General features: G+C 44.6%; 1 protein-coding gene across 2 annotated transcripts in view; it reads left to right on the top strand.

The window, feature by feature from the left end:
- Positions 1 to 23,961, top strand: part of abca1b (ATP-binding cassette, sub-family A (ABC1), member 1B) — a 42,761-nt gene that overhangs the window by 10,046 nt on the left and 8,754 nt on the right. The window contains exons 4-32 of one of the 2 annotated variants that reach the window (XM_085360415.1): positions 1,548 to 1,689; positions 3,228 to 3,346; positions 9,092 to 9,213; positions 9,811 to 10,014; positions 11,232 to 11,321; positions 16,214 to 16,454; positions 16,774 to 16,913; positions 17,015 to 17,131; positions 17,267 to 17,461; positions 17,547 to 17,752; positions 18,299 to 18,475; positions 18,563 to 18,785; positions 18,913 to 19,134; positions 19,214 to 19,418; positions 19,650 to 19,763; positions 19,901 to 20,075; positions 20,161 to 20,292; positions 20,390 to 20,667; positions 20,747 to 20,967; positions 21,227 to 21,302; positions 21,382 to 21,632; positions 21,745 to 21,796; positions 21,874 to 21,996; positions 22,235 to 22,383; positions 22,474 to 22,598; positions 22,683 to 22,781; positions 22,924 to 23,113; positions 23,523 to 23,617; positions 23,849 to 23,881. In XM_085360415.1, the coding sequence (XP_085216541.1) occupies positions 1,548 to 1,689; positions 3,228 to 3,346; positions 9,092 to 9,213; positions 9,811 to 10,014; positions 11,232 to 11,321; positions 16,214 to 16,454; positions 16,774 to 16,913; positions 17,015 to 17,131; positions 17,267 to 17,461; positions 17,547 to 17,752; positions 18,299 to 18,475; positions 18,563 to 18,785; positions 18,913 to 19,134; positions 19,214 to 19,418; positions 19,650 to 19,763; positions 19,901 to 20,075; positions 20,161 to 20,292; positions 20,390 to 20,667; positions 20,747 to 20,967; positions 21,227 to 21,302; positions 21,382 to 21,632; positions 21,745 to 21,796; positions 21,874 to 21,996; positions 22,235 to 22,383; positions 22,474 to 22,598; positions 22,683 to 22,781; positions 22,924 to 23,113; positions 23,523 to 23,617; positions 23,849 to 23,881 (4,516 nt within the window). The other variant, XM_085360422.1, reaches the window with a different exon arrangement.

Raw genomic sequence — 23,961 nt, 5'->3', positions numbered from 1 at the left:
GCCTAGACTAGCGCCATCTTTAGAGTATAACTATTTTCATTACAGTGTGTAAAAGGCTGTTTATGGCTATGATTCAGACGTCACTGAATAGCGAGCTAGCGTAGGTTACCAACCATAACACCCACATAACCTCAGCTTTCTTTCTTCCTCTAGTTTTTTCTTTTTCAGCCCCAGTGGGAAAAATCTTGATCTGACCTGTCTGTGTGTATGAACATGACTTCTCTGTCACGGGCAGCAGACATGATGAAAGTGATAAGTTTATTAAAATATTTGCCTAAACCCGCATGTTTATGTTTACCTGCCTGTTTTTGAGGATTGTTGGCAGACCGCTGCTGGTGTGGGGAAATCATGGTGCACAAGTGGACCCAATTGCAGTAATGTAAATTGCACGAGTCTGCATATGGACCTGCTTACAATGTAAATCTGAACCTGACAAACACCAGGAGGGAGGTCCGAGCGGGTGGAGCTTTTGCTTGAGCTATTAATTGATTAAGCAGCACACAGTTCATCATTTGCTCTGTGGCACTCGTGGCTCAAGAGTTGGGAGTTCGCCTTGTAATCGGAAGGTTGCAGGTTCGAGCCTGGACCGTCTTGGTCGTTGTGTCTTTGGGCAAGACTCTTCACACAGGTGGTGGTCAGAGGCCCCGGTGGTGCCAGTGTCCGGCAGCCTCGTGGCTACAATGTAGCTTGCCATCACCAGTGTGTGAATGTGTGTGTGGATGACTGGATGTGTAAAGCGTTTTGGGGTCCTTAGGGACTAGTAAAGCGCTATACAAATACAGGCCATTTATTAACATGTTTTATGATCATTATCAGTTCACAGATTTAAGCTGCAGTGTGTCTTTTACACCCAGTTTAACAAGTCAAGCTCTGGTGTTTTGGTCTGGAGCCTGTGGGAGTTTTTCACCCCTGAGCTCATCCTGAAGCTGTTGTTCCACCTGTGTGGCCCTCACTCTGCTGTCGAGTGAAGTGAATCTGCGCCTCTCCTTTATCTTATCTGTGTTTTGATTAAAAAGAGGCCAGTTGGCAGTCTTAAAGGTTCCCTGATATCAGCGCCTTCTCTGTGCGTACAGCTGACACGGTGAAGCTCAATGAGAGAAAGGGGATAAAGGTCTTTGCTCTCAAAGTGAACCCGCTCGTGCCTCTGCCCTCGGCTTCAACCTGCAGCGGGTGCCGCTGATGCTCGACTGAGGGCGACAATAAACCAATTGCAGCTTATCTGACACCTCTGAGTCCAGGTGAACGTGGGAACACTTTGTTCCATCAGAGCAGGAAGATAAAGAAACACCCTGAACATCTTTCAGATTAAATCTGACCGCAGCACACAGGCAAAACCACATCTATGGCTTTAAAACCTGCATATCTTACATTGGGAAACACAGGGGCTTTATTCTCTTCATGTTACAGTGCAGAGGTGAGAGGGCGCCTAAAAATGTGCACTATATCTCCTGTGAGCCTGTTTGGAGCTGGTCACAGCTTTCCTGTCATTTTTACTGCAAGATCTTCCGACTTTCTTGTGACTTCCTGTTTTCATTTCCTGTCTGCAGGTCATTTTCCAAACAAGGCGATGCCATCAGCCGGCACGCTGCCCTGGCTTCAGGGAATCCTCTGCAACGCCAACAACCCCTGCTTCAGACATCCGACACCGGGCGAGTCCCCGGGCATCGTCGGCAACTTCAACGACTCAATGTGAGTGGCCAAAAAAGAGGCTTTTATTCTGAAAAACTTCTCATCTTTATTAAACTGCTAAAGCGTGCTTGTGGTTTCATCTTTTACTAATCAGCAGACATTTTTAAGTAAAATGAATTTTATTCTGATAGTACCTCACATTCTTTCATTTCATTTTCATTACATTTACATATAGAGTGAAATCTCAGCTCAGTTCTTACATAAATGCCGTCTGTAGAGCTGAAACAGGCTGTCAGTGACTTTATTTCTGAAACTTTATTGATACACTTTAACTTTCCTCCTCTCACACATTAACAGACAAAACAGAATTTTAAGATTTCAGCTGCTTTTACCTCTAACCAACACCGGCAGGTCATCTGCTCTCAGTGTTTGTGTATAAGCTGACGCTTCAGCTGTTTTCATGGCCTAAACCCAAAATCAGTAAGGATTCATCATGACTGATTACATCACACACATCAGCCGATTTTGTGGTCGCTTTTTTCGCTATTAGTTTACACTCGGGAGCTGCTCGTTAAGCGGTACTGGAACAGTGACCTTCAAAGTAAAAGCTGCGGCCTTTTGAAATGTGTTGGTTTCACCAATAAGGAGTCGCTTTTACTATGAAGGCGAACATAGTTTTTTTTTCTGGTTTGTGTCGTATGTGTTTGACTTTCACCACCACTCTGTGGTTAGTGGGCGAGCGTTTGCAGACTAACCGGCATCTTTCATCCAACCTGTGGTGTACCGTGGGAATCTGCTGGTGACCAGATCGATCATAAAGAGGTTTTGGGTGCAACATCTTCTTTGTGAGCCAATATCACCCAGAGGTTGCTGGAGGTTCGCTGGTCTCTAGGCCTGTGTGACTGAGGCCCCAAAGCTTTAATCTTATTGGTTGCTTATCAAATTCCTGCTACGTTTCCATTCTCCTAAGGAGCCAGAAGCTCAATAACTCTCAGATGTTGTGACACATAAACATCAACTACTTTTAAGACTTAAAGCTACGATATAAATTACTTATCTGAGCTTTTTCACTTTAATACTTCATGTTCCTTTACTTGTTTTAAAGTGACACTTAAACTTCCTGTAGAGTTTAATTTTGAACCTTTTTCCACTGTTTCACTTCACATATTTTAAATAGCACCATCTGCTGACACCTTCCTCCCTTTTCTGTCTGCAGACAGTCAGTGTAAGAAGGTTAGCTTTTGAACCTGTGGACTGAAGTAGTATCCTTACATATCTACTACTTTTATCTAGAACCTACCTTTGGCTGATCCCTTGTTCAGAAGGTGGTCACTTCAGCTGCAGATTGGATCTGTGATCAAACCGGGGGATCTTTTGCTTGTTAGGCGAATGTAAACCTTAAACTCTGGAGTTTAGTTAGTCACTGCTTCCATAATAACTAACACTTTAACTGTTTTGAGTGTCAACAGAAATGTCATTTTAACCTGTTTGTTGTTTTCACTGTAAGCTGGCATGTGCCGGGTCTTTCCCTCTGTGTTTGTATGCATGCTAAGAGCTTCTTTGTGGCTCACGTTTGATGTTTTACTTTTATTTTGCAGAATTTCTCGCCTTTTCTCGGACGCCAAGAAGATCCTCCTGTACAGTCAGAATGATAAAAACCTTGAGGGCTTCAAGGAGCTGGCTCAAGCCCTGCAGGTGCTGCAGTCCAGCCGCTCAGGTAGGACACGCAAAACGCAACCCTCACTGTGTGGGGATGAGCTCAGATCAGGGTTAGCGATGCAGTTTGACTTTGTTTGATTTCGCTAATCTGAGCATCAGTGTGGTTTGGAGTGATAACAGACATATCAGCCGTAATCACGTCATCACAAATAAGAAATACACAATGTAGATAAAAACTCAAAGCGTTTAAATGGCTAAAGTTCCAGCTACGAGGTGTATTTATAGACATGTTCTTGTTTTAATCTTAACAACCTGCACACGGCAACAAAGATTAAAAAAAGGACTTTGCCAGCTTTTGGATAAGAAAAGTAAAATCTTACTGTGTCAACATGACCATAGTAATAATATTCATTATTATCATTTTTAAACTGTATAACAGAACAAATGCAGAATTTAAAAGAAGTAGAACATTTTCTTTTAACAGCCAGCCGGTGCCTAAATGTGAAGGTTTTATCGCCATTCCTTTAACAGAGGAACCTAAAGGCCAAAATGCATGCACTTATTTTGAAAGGTAATGTTGTAAAAACACAGCAGAACCCTAAAACTGGTCACCTGGGCCCTGATTGGTGTTAAGAAGTTAAACTTACTGAGACTTCAGGCCAGATGAGAGCCTCGGAAACCAGCCACATAACACCCATCTTCCATATTTCTGTGAGAACAGTTCCTCGTGCAAAACAAGGAAGCTGGAGGCAAAGGTTTAAACATTTCTTGTGCTGATTTTATGGCAGCTATAGGACTTGGTCTTTTCAGACTTTTGAGACGCACCTGATGAATTCCTTAACCCCAGGTTACCATGTTAGAGGAGAAGATGGACTGAAGTTATCACCTAATGCTGGCTACATTGGTTAGCAAGCTTCATCTATAGACTGTACAGTAGGACACAAACAGTTAACAGACAACTTGGACGCCGTATTCATACAATTAAGCTAACAGCAGCCATAATATTGGTTGGATAATTGTATAAAAATTAAAAAACTGCTGGAGCCTCGAGTGGACGTTAGAGGAACTGCAGCTTTTGAAACTGGAGCGTTAGCTTTTATTTTTTAGCCCCAGAGGTTAATGTTTGGAGAGAATGCCTTGACTAACCCTACAGTGTAATTCATAAACCTGTGAGTCATGACTGTCGGCAGGCTCTTTTTTTGAATGCCACCTTCGTCAATAAATCATCTCTGAGATCAGCTCGCTGAAGGAACCTAACAGCTAGCGAGTCTTTGCAGAACCTCTCAAAGGTCAGCAGGTTTTTAGGCGTCCTTTCTCTGCCGCAGGAGTTTTCAGGCTCGCTGAACAAAAAGAATTTCTCTCTTTTGTGCGTTAATTTGCAGCTTTGGCTCTCTGTGGGGGGCGTTTGTTTTCCCTACCTGCACCGACCTGCCGGCTCTCTTGCTTCTCCTCCCTGTTGATTGAGCATCAGCACGTTTCTGCTCTTTATTCCCTCTAATCTGATAATAAATGAAGCAGTTTTATTGGTCAGGAGGGCGATGGTGTGATGAGGGGGCGGCATGACACGCTGCAGCAGGTTTACCTGCTTACCTTCCAGGTGAGCTCACCTGGTTAGAGGGCAGCAACCAGGATTCAGCAGTTCTCAGGAAACTTCATACCCCGAGGCCTTAGAAACAGATCTGCGAAAATGCAAATGTTTCTCTGCAGGAAAGCGACCTTTAACGGTTTGTTCAGCACCAATAAAACAGATTTTCATCTGACAGACAATTTTCATGTCAGTTTTAAATCTAAAGCAAGCATAGAAAGCTAATCAGCTAATTCTCAAGCTTCAAATGAGCCAAGACCTCCAACGTTCACATCGAGGCGTTAAGGCTAAAGACCGCACAACGAAACACACTGAAAGTTTTTCCTTTGTTTGTTTTTTTCTGGTGGTTTTTATAGTTTGTTTTGTCACTTTGTGTTGTTTTTGTTTGTCTGTGTTTGTGTCCTGGTTTTTGTCTCTTCATGGTTAATTCGTTGTCTTTTTGTCTGTTTTTGTCTCTTTTGTAGTTGCTTTTTGTCTCTGTATGATATTTTGTTTCTTTGTATCCAGTTTTTGCCTCTTACTGTTTGATTTCTTCCTCTTTGTGTTTTTTTTGTCTTTGTTTTTGTGGTGTTTTTATTTGTCTGTGGTTGTTTTTTGCCTCGTTATGCTGGGTTTGTTGTTTTGTTCTGTTGTTTTTGGTCTTATGTTTTGGTTTGGTTTGTTTTGTATGACATGGTTTTTTTTTGTCTCTGGTTTATTTATTTGTAGGGGGTTTTTTTTGTCATTTTGTGTCCTGTCTTTGTCTCGTGTTGGTTTTCTTCTCTTTGTATTTGATTTTTGGCTGTTTATGTTGTTTTTGGCTCTCTGTAGTTGGTTTTTGTCTCTGTTTTGTTTTTATGGTTTTGTGTCTTATTGGTTTTTGTTTCTTTTTATCTTGTTTTTGCCTCTTCATGTTTGTGATTTGTGTCTGTTCGTGTTATTTTTTTTCTATGGTTCCATGGGTTATTTATTTGCCACTTTGTGTCCTTTTTTTATTTTTATGTGATTGTTTTTGTTTCTTTGTATTCAGTTATTGCATCTTTCTATTCAATTGTTCCCTCTTCGTGTTTGATTTTTTTCCACTTTGTGTTGTTTTCTCTCTGTTGTGGATTTTGTCTTTCGGTTGTCATCTGATCGCGAGCGGTCACTCCACACGCAGTTTTCTGATATTAACACAACTCTCTTCTGACTCTGCTGAGGGGGGTAGAAGGGTGGCAGCAGGAGCCGATTCTGATTGGCTGGCCCTGTGGCCCCTCCCCTGCAGGTGGACTGACAGGGTCAGCGTACATCGTGCATGTTCGCGACGCCCTGTCGTGTTGGGTTTTCTGCTGCTCGGCTCGGCGCCGTCCCGCAGAGCGTCACTGAGTTCAGATGTGTCCCTGCAGCTGTACAAACGTGTAATTCAGAGTGCCCTAATGGGGCTCCACATCAGACCTGAACCTGGATTTGGGTCGCTGCAATCATCTCACATAACCATTACTGTACAGTTTAGCAGCTGACTGTTAGTTCCTCTGTGGATTAAAACCCATCCGGCAAGCTTGAAGTCATGAAAGTGGAGGACTCTTTGAACATCTTTAGTTTCTGAAACACTATCAAAAAGTTCAAACATGATGAGCGGCAGACAAGAACCAGTTTTTTAATGTGGTACCGGAACGCGGTGGTGTGGTGGTTTAATGATGGCGAGTTGTGATTGAAGCAGACGGGCTTCTCTGCTGGAAACTGCTTCTCATTTGACCAATCACATCACTGCGAGCTGCTGATGTCAGACAGCTGGACCTGTCCTCTGACCCATCACTAACACTAACTGTAGTAACACTCAGTCGGCTTTTTGTCCCCAAAGGGCCTCTATACCTCCGCTCATCTGAGCACAGATGAACACCACATGATTGTCGCCTTCGAGCTGAAACAGGAAAATTAATCATCGATTGATTTATTAGAGACAGATCAGAGAACATATGATACTTCCTCGGAAAAGACTCGCTTTTACGGCAGTCCTACCTGAACTTGATCTGTTCAGGGTTCCTCCTGCTCGAGCAGGAAGTGAAGCGAGTAGCTGATCTGGGCTGGCACTGAAATCAGATTGAGGCTGAGGAGTGACGGCTTCTGATTTTAAATAATTTCTTTCACAACAAAATCACATAAATCATAAATATGATCTCCGTATTTTAGCTGAACATGCTGAAGTCTGCAAACATGGAATGAAAAGTGGAAAATTTAAACAGATAAATGGTAGATCGTCCAGGCTTACAGAAGCTTGTAAACCATAAAGTTGTGCTACGTGAGATAAGCGCAAAGACAAAGTGCATTTAGTGAAAACAATAAGCTGTCACACAAAACTGGACTAAAAGAAAACGTAAAGAAAATTGTGTGGGCTGTCACAACCCAGCGTACTCCTAGTGTCAGTCCCAAGGCCAGATAAGTGGGAGGTTTGCGTCAGGAAGGGCATCAGGCGTAAAATCTGTGGGAAAGCAGATGTGCAGATCCATCCATGGCGACCTCTGGGGAAAATAAGGAAGCAGCCGGAAGTACCTGTACTGTCCGGTCCAAATATGGTCGTTTGTGACAAACCTGTAATAAAATATGAATATAAAAAACCAACATGGCACGAGCCAAGTTACTAATGTTAAGTCACTTTGAGTGAGCTAAGGTAACAATTGTGTGACAGCACAATGGCTTTGTCCATGTTTTATAAAGTCTGTGAATAGAAGGGTACAAATATTAATTGGATGTATGAAAATACAGATCACATCTTGGAAAATAAGAAGTGAAACAGGAAAATGCAGCAGAAGAGGGATAAAAAGATATGCCTCAGTTTGATGCTCTCCTGCTGATAAACAGAGTGATGAAGGAGCCGATTAATAACGGTGACGTCGTTCTAAGCTGGAGGATAAAAGCTTCTGAGGAAGCTCGACGATGCTTTTATTGAATTTTAGGGTTTCTGATGGAAGCTGGCTGATGGATCAGCAGCCGCATTTTACCAGTTAGAGCGTTTCTTCATGGATGTCCATAAAGCTGCAAATAAAACCAATCGATCGATACATTTCTGTGGTTTGCTGATGTTCAGCAGGCTGGAGGCAGGAGGACAGCAACGACTGTAATCTTGGATGATTCGTCATCTTAAATCTCCATGTTTTGAAAGAGTGAAGCAACACAGGCAGAGAAGCTTCACACGTTAGCTTCCTGTTTGTTTCAAATGAATGACAAGAGAAGCTCCTCTCAGCCTTCGTTGCAGCTGCCTGTTCAAACCTGCAGAAGAAGAAGAAAGGCGCAGGGAGGGGTGGGCATGTATGCGTGCGGGGGCATCATGCAAAAGTGCATCCAGCTGCTGTGATGGAGCTGAGTGGAAAGTTTGAGCTGCAGGCGTGTGTGAGCACGCAGGTCGAACGAAGAGCAGCGATGACGTAACAAAGACTGAACGTAAAGCCCACTTGCAGCCGCTCGGGTACGGACGTGCCCCCGACAAGCCCAAATATGGTCCGAACGCCTCCTCAGGCCGCAGTTATAGCATCTGTACCTTCACTAAAATGATTTCAATCTGACTTTCAGATTCAAACTGACATCAGATTAAAATAGAAAATCCAACCACAGTAAACGGACCATTAACAATCACTCCAGCCGTCCAAATCCAAACACATAAAACCTCTCAATCGTCTGGGATTATTGGTAGTTCAAATATCTGTCAAAGGTTTTTATTGCTGTAGCAGTCGGCTCTGTTACCAACAGTCACACCTGTTTGTTTGTTTTTTTTATTTATTTTAATCTCAGATCTGTGTTTTTGTGCAATTGAATTTTTCTCATCGCAGCTTTTTGGGGTGTTTGAGGAATTTTGTTTTTCAGGGATTCCTCACAGTTTACTTACCAATGTCATAAGAACATAGAGGAATGTCTCTGTTTAATGGCCTGACTGTTACCTGTTAGTCTTTCTCCTGCACCAATCACGAGTCAGTGGTGTGTCACCTGAGAGGCCTAAAAGCTTGAATGAAACCAATGTTTTATCAGCCTGTCTCGTTCTCAGCTTGGACGGATTTTAGTCAAACCGAAAGCAGAGATGTCATTTTAAAAATGTGCTGGGGGAACTGCTTCACCCTCTCCTCTGTAAAAAATTACACAATTGCTTTGTGGCCACAAATACGTTCACATTTAAAAGACAAAACCCTCTGATTTACTGGAGGAGGAGAAGGAGGAGTCAGGTTTCTCTGACCTGCTCTGTTTTGTCTGTTTTTGTTTTTTCTCCCACAGGCTTCAAGTTGAAGCATTTCCTGCGAGACAATGAGACTCTGTCGAGTTTTCTGTTGAGGAACGCCTCCTTCCCCGAACACAGCGTCCAGCAGATCACGGAGGCCGACATAAACCTGCAGAAGGTGAGGAGGCATTCTGCACATGCTCAGTCTGTGAGCCCTACATGGATACGGGCAGCTGGAGGAATTTTACTCCAACTTTCATTCATGAGAAAACTAACAGTGTGGAGTAAAACCATCCACAATATACAAGGTAAAAAGTTGACAGATATCAGATGAAAGTCTGAAAATATAGGTAAAATTTAAAAAATATATAAAATGCAAAGAAACACAACACAGTATGGAGTAAAAGAAGAAGAAGAAAGTGTCAGACTAAATAAAATAAATAAATAAAAAAATATGCAATAAAAGCTGGAATATTGTGAACCGGTGTACAGAACACAAGAAAGAAAAATGCAAATATGAATTAAGTGGAGAGGTGGAATAACAATAAGGAGGAAAAGTTCGTGAATGATTAAACACTTGAAATAGAATTTGCTAACTTGCAGAAAATCTGCAGAGTATATGGAATAAAAGACTGAAATGTTGGAGTACATGTTACACAGTAAAACATGAAATAAACACAATGATTGAAACTAATTTCAGAATATTAAAGTCAGACTATATGAAGCGAAACCTGAAGATAAAGAAATCCCTCTTTGGCCTCTGTTTCTGTCTCAGGTCCTCCTCGGGGGGTTCGGGGTCCACCTGAGGGACATGTGTCCCAGGAAGGGGGGCAAGCAGAGCCTGGAGGAATTTGTGACGATCTCGGACAAACAGGTGTCGGCGATGGTTCAAGAAAAGATCTGCCAGGGTCTGCCCGCCTGGCTCAACCACGCCGAGGAGCACTTTCTGGACAACTTGGACTTCCTCAAACCCATCCGGGTAAATACGGCCCTGCTAATCCACTGATATGATTCATGTTTTGCTCATTTAAAGCAGGTTTTTCATCCAGAAACTTTTAGAAACTTTTTCTCCCAGTGTGAAACCACCTCCTGCAGCGTTTCAGCTTATCCTGTATGAACACATTTCAAATCGTGACTTGTCTTCTTTTCTGTTAAATACTTTCTCAGATATAATGATCCTTATAGATGTCAAACACTTGAACTGGCACACTGAGCACTTTTTAGCCCCGAGTTCTGCCTGCAGGTGTGTCTTTCAGGCTGCCTCTAACATACTTTAAATAACAAACTTGTCTGAAAACGTGAATTTTACACTGGAATAGTCCAAAGGCATTTTTTCCTCCCCCCCTCCGTTCAGGTGACACAGCAAAGGTGTGCTGGCGTGTCCTCAGCATATTAAATGTGTGTGTGTGGGAGGAGGCGTGCCTCGGCCTGTCCCAGCTCTTTACAGTCTCAGTTTTCGTAGCCCGGAGACCAGTTTTAAAGAGTTTGAAGGATTCAATGCAGCCATATGTCACAAGAGGCCTCAGCCTCTTTTGTGTGCAGAAATCTACGAGCACTTCGAGTGACTGCAAAGCTGAAACCGTGCGAGTTTCCACAGCAGCACAGAACGAAGTCCGTGAAAATCCAGCAGCCTCGTCTCAGAGAAGTCATAGGTGTTTAGCTAGTTATCAGTTATAGGAATCTTAAACAGAGTGAACTAGACTTAAAAGCCAGATTTTAGGGGAAAATCCCCCACACATGCCCATTATTGCCGTGCATTTATCTCCAGTTATGACACAGCAACTTTTAAAACTTGATTAAAAATCAGACAAATGACAACGTTCGGAGAAAAGTGGACAACACGAAAGCAAAGAAATGTTAGATACTCAGAGACAGAGGAGTGAAATCGTCACAAATATGAGCCAAAAATAAACAACAGCGAGCAGAGTTCAGGTGATCTGCTAGAAGTGCAGAACACCTAAAGAGTTCAGTTTGCTGGACGAGTGCTAAATCTGTCTGTTTACAGGGTCCAGAGAACGTTCGTATGATGACTTATGTCATCACTCAGTATCTTTCAACACTGCTAGGAAGGTCTCTGTCTCATCTGACTGTGAAACATGTAAAAATAAAAATAACTAAACTGAAGATAGATGAGTGGGTTATTATTTATTTCAGCCAAGGTTGAGCTGAAACTGAAAATGTCTCTTTGTCTTTCAGAGGGACGTCAGGGCTGACCCCGAGGCCGTCCAACAGGTCGCCAGGGCAACCGACAACCTGCTGGATAGTCTGGGTTCACTGGCAGTTGAGGTAAGTCATCAGCAGGAGCTCAGACCTTTATTAGTACGATTAATATCTCAGCAGCCGTGTTATTGGTTCACAGGTCCAGTTCAGACACTGAGGTTTAGCTTAGCATAAGCTAGCAGCTTAAACCACCTGTCAGTCAAAGAGGCCACTCCCCTTTCGTATCAGGCTCTGAAGGGGTTTATTTTTGCTTTAAATTGGCCTCTTTGGGGACTGGCTCACTGCTGGAGCCTCTGGTGGACATTAGAGGAACTGGAGCTTTAGCTTAACCCTTTATCCCTGATGGCTGATGCTTGATTCAGGCTGATGCAAAGATCATCAGTCAGTTTTTCTTTGTGTCTTTTCATCATGTGCTTTTAATGATGGTGTTTGTCTCACGAACAAAGATCTGGGCACAAAATATCACAGTCAGCTTTTTACTGGACATGCGCATCACCCAATCGAGTCTTCCGGGCCACGTCAGCACCATCAGGGGCCACTGGGTTTACTTGGCAGCTCTGAGTGTCTCTGCGAGTCTTTGTGTCCAGATAAAAGCAGTTTCCCTGCAGCAGAGACAGACGAGTTCCCAGCTGAACAAAGACTCAAATGTCTCAGTGGGTTTTTACTTCACAGCCGCCTCAGGAGGAGAAAGCACGAGTCCAAACAAACAGCAAACACTCAGCGTCCGTCTACGTCCTGCTGAGACGCTGAAGACCGCAGATGGCTGCATGCAGCCTTTAGTGACCATGTTAGAGGTCACAGAGACACTGAGGGGGCTCTGAAAGCTGCATTGTGTGGCAGAAAGTGGTTTGCGACACATCTGCAGCTCTGCAGAGCCTCCAGCCTGGGATTACAGTGGGAATAGACTGGAAATAAAGTTTGAGTGGGAGACTGTGGTTGGCGTGAACAGTTTGATAACCAGAGTAAAGTTCAGTTAGACTTCCCCAGATTGTTGTTTTTTGCCCCGAGGTTATCACACACTTTAAAACACACAGTACACACAATCGCTCTGTGGGCTAAAGTGAAAACATGTGACAGTGTTTTTTTTGGTTTGTGCAGGCGCTGAGTCAGGGACAGGATGAGTGTGATCCTGTGAAAAAGGGATTTAAGATGGGCATTATTGAACTGGCAATCCAGGAAATTACAACATTTAGTTTAAAAAACCCAAACAGCTAAATAACTTTAACAATCTTATCTCCTTCGTTCTGCTTTGTTCTCATGGTCAGAGAGGAAGTGTTTTTCCCAGCACTGCATTAAAAATCATGTGATGAAGAAAGAAGAGACACTCAGCTGTGATGGGACCATTAGAACAAAACCCATTTTACATTTTCTGTGAAAAACTCCCAGTTTAAAATAACTTTATTCAAACATCTGGAGCTCCATCTGTTTGATAGGATCCCAGTCATATGAAAAACACATACAGTGTCTCCCTGTCCACAGGTAAACACGTAGTTTACACGCCCACGCTGTCAAAACCTGACCTACTTTCAAGCGTCTCAGCTGTGAGGTTTAAAGGCGATATGTACGGGATCTGATGATACGGCGACAATAAAGTAGTCCTTGTTTTACTGCCTGGTTAATATATTTATTTGTTTAATCAGTTCATAAAAGAGTGCTTTGAACAATAACTTTACAGCTTTAACATGAATGGTAAAACATGCCTGTCTGAATTTCCCAGAGCCCAGGGGACACACTATAGAAGCACTGACAGCAAAGGCTGGGGACAGTAGAGAAACAATAAACATGCTGAGGACAAAAACGGGAAACCCAGCGTAGAAATACTGGAAACAAACTTTAGAGATACTCGACACATAGTACTCAAACTTTTGCAGATAATCCGGATAAATATTGAAGAGGTGGTGGGGACAAACTGAAGAAATACTGGGACAAAACTGTAGACATATTGAGGACATGTTTGGGACAATAACTACCCTTTTCCTCAGATTGGAGCTGCAGCAGTTTCACTTCTGCTGATGCCGCTGACCTAAAGTAACCTGCGGCTCTTCCTCTTTGAGGTCCCTTCCTCCTGAGGCAATAAAAATAATAACATCTGAAGCTCCCTTTACCTTTCCTCTATTGGTACTTTTTTAATGCTCATATTTAGATTCTGCCAGCAGGCACCAAAACTCCTGTGGTGTTCCAGTCAAATTAGAACCTTTTCATTTAGAAGAAACTCACATTGTTACAGAAGAATGTGTTCTTTCTGGTTCCTATTTTGTGACACACCTGGGGAACATCTGTGAGCTTAAAAGGACCTAATTACCAAAAACAGGTGAAATAGCAGAACTGGAAAGATTTTGAGTCAAACAAGCAAAAGTTGATGCTCAAATCTGTAAATCTGTTTGGTTTATTCTCCTTTAAATTAGATATTTTTAGAGACTGAGCAGACACATAAATCATGATGTGGTTTAAGGACCGAATGATTAATCTGTGAGCAGAAAACCAAACTGCTTAATGAGTTATCAGATATTTTGGTTACAACTGTGAGACTTTTAAAAGCTACTTCAAATTAAGCATGTGGACCTTAAACCTTGTTTTTTTTTTTACATTAACTGGATCAGCTCTTTGCATCTGAACTTTTGCTTTGTTACATCACTTTTGTTATGATATGTATAAAATTAGTCTGAGCTTCAACAGGAAGCGCAGCCAGACACGAGTTTACTGTCAGCAGTTTTTAGCTAGGGGAGAGTTCAGCTTCATTCTGTGATCCATTTTTAGCATGTTCAGTTTTTAACCTTCGGCGAATGTCTATAATTCCTGAGTTCAGACTCTTTTTAAAGTTTATTTCATTTTTAATTACGCATTGTTTTCCACTTGAGCCTTAACTTTGATATTTTTCATTTATTACATGTTTATTAGGGGTGCAACGATACACAAAATTCACGGTTCGGTTCGGTTCGATACTTTGGTGTCACGGTTCGATATTTTTTCGATACAAAAAAAATGTTCATGCCTTTTTAATTTGTCATTTATTAAAATTATAAATATATATTTTAACTCAAAAGTACAGTTTTTAAATTTAACCCTAACCCTTGTGCGTATTTTTTATTTTGACAGCGAATGCGCACCTGTGGACCATTTATGTGCAGCCCTGGTTATTTAGCTCGTCATATTGCAGCCACAGAAATTATTTTGTCCATGAAACCATAAAGCTGCACTTTCTTTTTGCCTCATAGTCTGATTTGTCATAACTTCTCCGTTTTGTGGTAAGCTTTTCTTTGGCTGTCACTTCTTCACCCTGACCTGTCTTATTTGGCTCAGCAGAACTAAAATATATATCTGTCTGTGAAGGTTCTCAGTCATCCAGGTCATCGTAGTCAAATATAAATCCTGCTGCTTTTACACACGCACTCACATAAGCTCAGCGATTCTCTGCGCGATCAACCTCTCACATGTTTAAGCTGCGGGAGATTTCACTTGTCATGTTTGCATAGTAAGCTAACGATTAATAAGACGATGTCAGAGGAATTGGTGCACAAATTATCATCACTCACAGATCAGTGCTGTCGCTCTCTATACACAGTTCGCACGATTGCAAAGTGAAAGCAAAAAAACAAGCGCAAATTCAAACGCATTTCAATATGTCACATATTGACAGTGGCTCACCGATGCCAATGACATAATTACCCAGCTACATTTCTGAAAGAATGCAAAAGCATTGACATATATTTTTCCTTCCTACAATAGCCCGACGGGCAGGGCAGAGATAGATTTTGGTAGCCCGACTGAAAAAATCGCTAGCTCCGGGACGTCGGGCTAGCGATATTGCAAGCCCTGTATCTGATTGAGGAATCATGCATCTTTGGAAAAGAGAGTTTATTACAGAGAAATGTCTCTTTCCAAAATAAAAGCTATACTATCCGCTTCTTCTGGGTTATATTCTCAGCAGCATAAGGAGAATCATGTGCTAACAGCTGTCTAAATGACTCGGCTAAAGTTAGTAGCATGCTTGCTTTTTTTTTGTCTGCTTCCACTTGTCTTTGCACTAGGATGATGTCGGCGTAAATGTGCAGTCATATTCGTTGTGTTCCCACTAGTGCTTTCAGGTTAATCTCGTTGAAATGACCTTAACACCACAACATGGCAAATCTCCGTTAACGAGCTACCGCCGATCGCCCCGTGCATGGGGCTAGACGGCCAACACGTTAACGAGCTAACTGCGCTAACACACTAGTTCCCACCCATGTAATTGAGCATTGCATGGCACATCCAACATACTGTTTTACTTTAGTCCATGACTCGCTTACCTTCAGGGTCATACGTCACATGAAAACCAAAATAATTCCAAACGCCAGATCTGAATGAGGGTGGGGGAGGTGCCCTGCGCTCTTCCTTCTGACTATGCTGTCTGTGTGGAGCGCTCAGTGGATCTGCGCTCGACAGTGCAGCCTAGGCGGAGTAGTCGAACGCAGATTCACTGAGCGCTCCACACAGACAGCATCGTCAGAAGGAAAGTTGATAAAATAAATTACAAATGTTGTATTGTTCGATACATATGCGTACCGAACCGAAAGCACTGTATCGAACGGTTCAATATCGATACGAATATCGTTGCACCCCTAATGTTTATATATTTCAATTTATAATTTTTATGTAAATCTAGCGCTGGTTCATAACAACAGAGAGAGAACCCAAACATTGGGTCAGGGAGGAGCATCTGCCTTGACCTGAGGGGTGAAGGAACAGAGAGGAGAGTGTAGATAGACAGGGCAAAACACAAGCTACAGTCAAGTGCAGACAAAATGTAACATTTTGAAGAGGGAAGTGGATGCTCAGTGCATGATGGGAAGTCTCCCATCTCCTTGAGCATATAGCAGCGTAAATTAAGGGAGGGTTCAGGGTTCGCGTGATCCAGCTTTGGCTATCAGTCCAGTCTCCCTCGACCAGTCTGACCAGTATCTTCTGTCTTGGGTCTACAGTTGGCCAGTATGAAGAGCTGGATCGATCTGAGGAATGAGATAGTCTTCCTGACGCAGAACGCCACGTCGTCGCCCAGCACCATGTACCAGGCCGTCTCCCGGATCGTGTGCGGTCACCCTGAAGGCGGCGGCCTGCAGATCAAATCCCTCAACTGGTACGAAGACAGCAACTACAAGGCTCTGTTCGGAAACTACAACAGCAGCGAGGACGAGACGGCGTCGCTCTATGACAACTCCTCCAGTGAGTCCTCGGGGTCATCCTCGGACCTTCCAACCCCAATGAAGCTTTTGTATTCAGTAGACAAACATTCAGCTAATACAGCCCATGTCAGAGAAACTAAACTCTTGCTATATAACAGCCTCCTGTGAACAGATATATGTCCGAGTCCAAGAATAAAAACACTGAGGTGGACATGAGCTATTATGTCCACTTCAAGTACTCTAGGTGCTTTTAAAGCCAGACTCTGATACTTCTGTATTTATTTTTCTTTGTGTTATCGTGATTCCTGAAACATGCCTGCTACATGTATGTGGTAACCTCCATCACGTGTGTGTCGTAGCTCCGTACTGTAACAGCCTGGTGAAGAACATGGACTCAAACCCCATGTCCAGGATGATCTGGCAGGCCCTGAAGCCCCTGCTGTTAGGGAAGCTCCTGTACACCCCCCACACGCCCGCCACGCAGAAGATCATCCACGAGGTATGATGTCACTTCCTGTGCAAAAGCTCCAGACTGCAACTGATTGGTCACCTTTAGCTAGTAACCCAGGGTAAAAAGACTCATGTCTGTGGTGTGTTTAGGTGAATCGGACCTTCCAGGAGCTCGGTGTGTTCAGGGAGCTGGGGGGGATGTGGGAGGAGATAAGGCCCAAAGTCTGGGACTTCATGGAGAACAGCGAGCAGATGAACGTGATCAGGGTAAGCAAGCTCCGCCCACCACCTCACGTGTTCTTCATCATCGATGTCTTTCTAACTCATCTGCTTTATTTTAGACAAAATGTTCTCATACCTTTTCTTTTTTCCTTTCTTCTTTCCTTCCTATCTTTCATTCAGACTCTGCTAAAGAACAACATCACCGCCAGAGTCTTCCGCGCTCAGCTTGCTGACACGGACTGGACCGTAGAGGACATCTCCAACTTCCTGTCCAAGCAGGCAGATAACCAGCAGCCACCAGGCAGCTACCTCACCTGGAGGGATGTGTTCAACGAGACCGATCAGGCCATCATGAGCATCTCCCACTTCATGGAGGTCAGTATCCAAGCATGCAGGGAAACTGGCTGTAGTTGGTGTGCACAGATCACATGACCGGATCTGTGTCTGTCTGTATTTTAAGTGTGTGAACCTGGACAAACTGGAGCCGGTCTCCAACGAGGAGAGAATGGTGAACGTGTCCATGAAGCTACTGGAAGACAGGAAGTTCTGGGCAGGGATTGTGTTTCTGGATGTCCCTTCCAACGCCACAGAGCTACCTCCCAAACTCAACTACAAGATCAGAATGGACATTGACAACGTGGAGCGGACCAATAAGATCAAAGACGCGTAAGGAGCCACACACACAGGCAGATAAAAGTGTCCTGTTCCTCATTCCTAAATTCCAGAATTTACTCCAGTAAAGCCAGCACAAATAGTTTATAGGTGGGTTTGTGTACGGTCCGTGTGAGGACTCGCCTCTCAGTCAGCAACAGCCAGGACATCCCCGTAATGTAAAGCATTTAATTTCTACAGGTAAAAACTGTATCTGGCAACACTGTAGAGAAAGCATAAACAGTATGTGGGTGAAAGGTTATCTGATGCTCTGCAAACCAGAGTTTTAGGTTTGTTTTTTAAAATTAATTGGAGCAAATTTTAACACTTAACTTATAATAATTACATTTTTACAACAACAGTTTTTTTTAATGTACTTTTAAGTTACAGACCTTGCAATGCAAAATAATGCATTTGAGGTCTAAATTGACAAAGTCATGGCCTTGGCTCCTTTGCTTGAGCATTACCTTTCTTTCAGTCTTGTACTGTTGCTTCTGTAGCTCTTTATCACATCCTGCTGTTTAACTAGCAGCACTTCCTGCACTCTGTCCTCCTTCTCAGATACTGGGACCCGGGTCCTCGTGCCGACCCGTTTGAGGACATGCGTTACATCTGGGGTGGGTTCTCGTACCTTCAGGACGTTATTGAGCAAGGCATCATCAGAGCGGTGACGGGCACCAAGGAGAAGACGGGAGTTTACATCCAGCAGATGCCGTACCCGTGTTACGTAGATGACATGTGAGATTATTCACATCATTTCCCAGGTTTGGTCCCCTCCTCGCCGCTCTCGGTCTGTAACCCCGTCCTTCCTGTCCTCTGTCTCAGTTTCCTGCGGGTGATGAGCCGCTCCATGCCTCTCTTCATGACTCTTGCCTGGATGTACTCAGTGGCCATCATCCTGAAGAGCGTGGTGTATGAGAAGGAGGCTCGACTGAAGGAGACTATGAGGATCATGGGTCTGGATAACGGCATCCTGTGGTTCAGCTGGTTCATCAGCAGCCTGATTCCTCTGCTCATCAGCGCCGGGCTGCTAGTGTTGCTGCTCAAGGTGACGACTAAAAACCAAAATACATAGAAAACAGTGTCATTAGAAAAACAGAGCATCCACACATACACATCTCCAAGAATGCAATATTAATAATGTCCCATCTCTTCTTCTCGTGGTTCCTGTGCAGATGGGGAACCTCCTGCCCTACAGCGACCCCGGCGTCATCTTCCTCTTCCTGGGGTCCTTCGGTGTGGTGACCATCATGCAGTGCTTCCTGCTCAGCACGGCATTTGCCCGTGCCAACCTCGCCGCCGCCTGTGGAGGAATCATCTACTTCACCCTCTACCTGCCATACGTGCTCTGCGTCGCCTGGGAAGAGTACATCGGCTTCGGGACGAAAGTCTTCGCTGTAAGGCTGCGCATCTTTTTCACAATTTTAATGTTGTGATGTGATGGGGCGAGTCACATGCCCACCTCTCGCTCTGCAGAGCCTTCTGTCCCCTGTGGCGTTCGGATTCGGCTGCGAGTACTTCGCCCTGTTTGAGGAGCAGGGAGTCGGTATCCAGTGGAAGAACCTGGTGTCCAGCCCACTGGAGGAGGATGACTTCAGCCTCCGCACCGCCATCATCATCATGTACTTTGACTCCTTCCTGTACGGAGTCCTGACATGGTACCTTGAAGCCGTGTTTCCAGGTGAGAGCTTTTCTTCTTCGTGTGTTTATTGAACTGCAGTCATCATTATTTAGCATGCTACAAGAAGTAATTGTTAGTTATACATTATTAATGGTTATAATCAACACATCCTTTGAATAGCTCATCCCCAGTTCTTCAAACTATCGATCAGTCCACAGGCTGTTTGTACACTGACCATGAAAAATCTCTGATACACAACAAAGACTCCATAAAGCACGTTCTGCTCCTCAGGTCAGTATGGGATCCCTCGGCCGTGGTACTTCCCCTTCACTAAATCCTATTGGGTTGGAGAAAAGGACGGAAAGTCCAACAAACTCCCACTGAATCGGAGAGGAAACCCCGGAGGTGAGATTACTGTGCTGCGAAGCTCCAGAACTTCCTCCTAAAAACCAACAACTGAGTTCTCTTTATTTTTAAACAGAGTTTTTAATGTGAAAGAGACTTCCTGAACATTGCAGTAAGATGTGTCTGCATGTCTGCAGCGGTGTGCATGGAGGAGGAGCCGGCTCATCTGGAGCCTGGAGTCTACATCGAGAACCTGGTGAAAGTTTACCGTCATGGTAAGAAGCTGGCGGTGGATGGACTGACGCTCGGCTTCTACGAGGGACAAATCACCTCCTTCCTGGGACACAACGGAGCCGGAAAAACCACCACCATGTGAGTCCGAGACACACCACACTGCTGATACAGATTCTGCCACAGGTCCTGGTGCAGGTAACATCCTCCTCTCTTTTCCCTGCAGGTCCATACTTACTGGCCTGTTCCCACCTACCTCTGGCACTGCCTACATCCTGGGCAGAGACATCCGGACAGAGCTGAGCGCCATTAGGCAGAGTCTGGGAGTCTGTCCACAGCACAACGTCCTCTTCAGCATGTGAGTGCTTTTCCTCAACATGCTTGTTATGCTGTCTTCGCTCCGTCTTTACCTCGATTGTTACGTGACCTTGCTCATGTTGTGGCACCTCTTGCAGGCTCACGGTGGAGGAACACATCTGGTTCTACGCACGGCTCAAAGGCTTGCCAGAGGAACGCGTGAAAGGTGAGATCGAGCAGATCCTGCAGGACACAGGGCTGCCGCACAAACGCAACTGCAGGACCAGCACTCTGTCTGGGGGCATGCAGAGGAAGCTGTCCGTGGCCCTGGCCTTCGTCGGGGGGTCAAAGGTTGTAATCCTGGACGAGCCCACAGCCGGCGTGGACCCTTACGCCCGCAGAGGAATCTGGGACTTGCTGCTGAAGTACCGTCAGGGTAAGGTTCTCCCAGATTGGTCAGATTTTAGCTACTCTCTTCGTTTTGACTGGATTTTTAACGTTGGGTCTCATTTCAGGCCGGACCATCATCCTGTCCACTCACCACATGGACGAGGCGGACATCCTCGGCGACCGCATCGCCATCATCAGCCACGGGAAGCTGTGCTGCGTGGGCTCATCTCTGTACCTGAAGAACCAGCTGGGGACCGGCTACTACCTGACGCTGGTGAAGAAGAACCCAGAGCCATCACTCAGCTCCTGCAGGAACTCGGCCAGCACCGTCTCCTTCACCAAGAAGGTCTCTGTAGAATTTATTTACTAGTAATGCTTAGCTCTGCAGTTTTCAGTAGTATATAGGTCTTTCTTTACACTGTATTCCAGTACGATTGATTAATTTTCAGCAGTTTGTCTGTTAGTGAAAAGTATTTTTGCAGTATTTTACCTTTACCGTGTAGTTGTCTCCTTATAGTATTTTTCTTTAGCATTTGGAGTATTAATTAGCATTATTAATTCCTGTGCAGTAGCAATACCTTAAAGTAAAACCATTTGTGTTTTAGGAGGAGGAGTGCGGCTCAGTCAGCAGCAGCGACGCAGGACTCGGCAGCGAACATGAAAGTGAGGCCGCTACCATCGGTGAGCTCTCTGTTCCCACAGAGCGTTTGGTTGGTTCGCTGTCCGGTGGATCTGATTTGTTTTGTGTCTCCGTCTTCAGAAAATGGCCCAGCAGCATCCACCTGCAATATCCCCTTTGTACCCCCGGACGTGTCGCTGGTTTCTGCCTTGATCCTGCGTCACGTCCCCGACGCCCGCCTGGTGGAGGACCTGGGACACGAGCTGACCTACGTCCTGCCGTACAGCGCTGCCAAAGACGGAGCCTTCGTGGAGCTCTTCAAAGACCTGGACACGAAGCTTTCCGACCTCGGCATTTCCAGCTACGGAGTGTCGGACACCACCCTGGAGGAGGTGGGACACATTTGAGTAAAACTGATTTGTGAAGCATTCTTCTCGGTGAATCACCGTGAAGCATGAAAACAAAAGTATGACATTAGTTTTAATGTTTTATGTCACTTTTTAGATTTTCCTGAAAGTGGCTGAAGACAACGGAGTCGACACCGAAGTGACCTCAGGTGAGGAAGGAGTGATGTCTGACTGTGACATATCAAAATAAGAGCCTGAAATCACATTTCCAAGTTTTTTTGTTTAGACGGGACACTTCCTGTTCAGAGGCGGAGGAGGACTCATGCTTTCGGTGGAGGAGACCCTCAGAGCTGCTTGAGACCGTTAACAGATGATGACAACGATGACTGCAATGATTCTGAAGACCAAGGTACAAAAAAAACACAGCAAAGCAAAATGTATTCACAGAGAGTTACAATGGGATAAAATACCAGGGGCGCAAAATTCAAGGGAAGAAATCAAAAGACTGGAATTTCAAAATAAAGCGCCAACTGTACAGAGTAACGAGTGCAAATATGAGAAGTTTCTCACTTTTGTTGTCTTGTAACATCCTGTCTGCGCACTCTCAACGTTTTCTTATTTGATCATGTGACCTCGTTTCCTCTCAGAGTGCAAAGAAACCGACTGGCTGAACTGTACTGACGGTAAAGGCTCATATCAGGTGACAGGCTGGACTCTGAGGAGGCAGCAGTTTGTTGCTCTGATGTGGAAGCGGTTTCTGTATGCCCGGCGCTCCAGGAAGGGCTTCTTCGCTCAGGTATGCCGTCGCCAGCGATAAAAACCCGCTGCTGCTTTCTGATCAAACCGGCCTGCTGCGGCTCATCGGGGAAAAAAATCTGTGTTTCAGATCGTCCTTCCGGCCGTGTTTGTCTGCATCGCTCTGGTCTTCAGTCTCATCGTGCCGCCGTTTGGAGTTTATCCCAGTTTGGAGATGCAGCCGTGGATGTACCAGGAACAAGCGACCTTCATCAGGTACACGACTGCCCTGAACTCTCACTGAGTTATCCAGAGGTATTTCCTGCGATCTGACTGTGGTTGTGTTTTTCGAACTCTCAGTGATGATGCTCCTGGAAATGCCAACATGCAGAAGCTTTTAGATGCGCTGCTGAACGCTCCGGGATTTGGGACTCGCTGCATGGACGGATACACGAACCCGTAAGAAACTTCGACACCCTGAGCATTACATTCACTTTAAACTAGTCTTCATCAACGTGTGAGCGAATAAGCTTTTACTCACCTGAAACCTCACTACATTTTTTTTTCTACCCTCTGTCTCTTCCTCTCCTCCTCCCTGTAGAGAGGCACCCTGTACGATGGGCGATGAGGACTGGTACACTCCTGAAGTTCCTGAAAGCGTCCTGGAACTCTTTAGCTCCAGAAACTGGACCATGGACGATCCCTCTCCAGCCTGCATGTGCAGCTGCGATGGCAAGAAGAAGATGCTGCCAGACTGCCCGGCTGGAGCCGGAGGTCTGCCCCCACCTGAGGTCAGAGCACGGGGAGTGGTGGGCAGATACGAAAGGAGGACACACACATTCAACCTCTATGGGATGCTCGTTTTACACCCAGTCAACTTGCTAATTAACCTCATTAGCTGGCAGATGTTCCAACAATAGGTTTTTAGTGTAATCGTTTTTTTAGCTGTAATAACTTTATCAAAGCCACTTTGAGCTCTCTGAAGGGGAATTTCTGTAAGCTTAGAAAAACTTTGAAAAGAATCACCTGAACACACTTAATATTAAATTAGTTTTAACATAGTTTTTAAAAAAAAAAACGCTATTTTGTGCATTTGGCCCAACTTTAGTCTTAGATTTACCTGACCTAAGCCTGACCCACCTGTGTGCAGCACCCTGTGAAATTGTGGTTAAATAAAAAGGGACTCTTCCTGTCGTTCAGATGAAGCTGAGTGAAACGGACATCCTACAGAACCTCACTGGGAGAAACATCTCCGACTACCTGGTGAAGACTTACGCTCAGATCATTGGCAAGAGGTAAGACACACTCAGAGGACTCACCTGCTCTCACACACACACACGCTCAGAGGACTCACCTGCTCTCACACACACACACACACACACACACGCTCAGAGGACTCACCTGCTCTCACACACACACACACACACACACACACACACACACACACACACACACGCTCAGAGGACTCACCTGCTCACACACACCTGAACACAAGCCAGACTGAAAGTTTTTTTCTGTTTTCACAGCTTGAAGAACAAAGTCTGGGTGAATGAATTCAGGTCAGTGTCTGGTTTTATTTTGAAATCATAAACACCATCTGTTGGTCATTTGTAGGTGCTCAGCTGTTTTCTTTTGGTAT

Source organism: Diplotaxodon limnothrissa, linkage group LG2 (genome assembly GCF_057381915.1).
Source record: "Diplotaxodon limnothrissa isolate DT_005_m linkage group LG2, D_limnothrissa_male_GT1.1, whole genome shotgun sequence".
Lineage (NCBI taxonomy): Eukaryota > Metazoa > Chordata > Actinopteri > Cichliformes > Cichlidae > Diplotaxodon > Diplotaxodon limnothrissa.
Note: the sequence above shows the minus strand (reverse complement) of the source record. Positions and strands in the feature narration are given on the sequence as shown.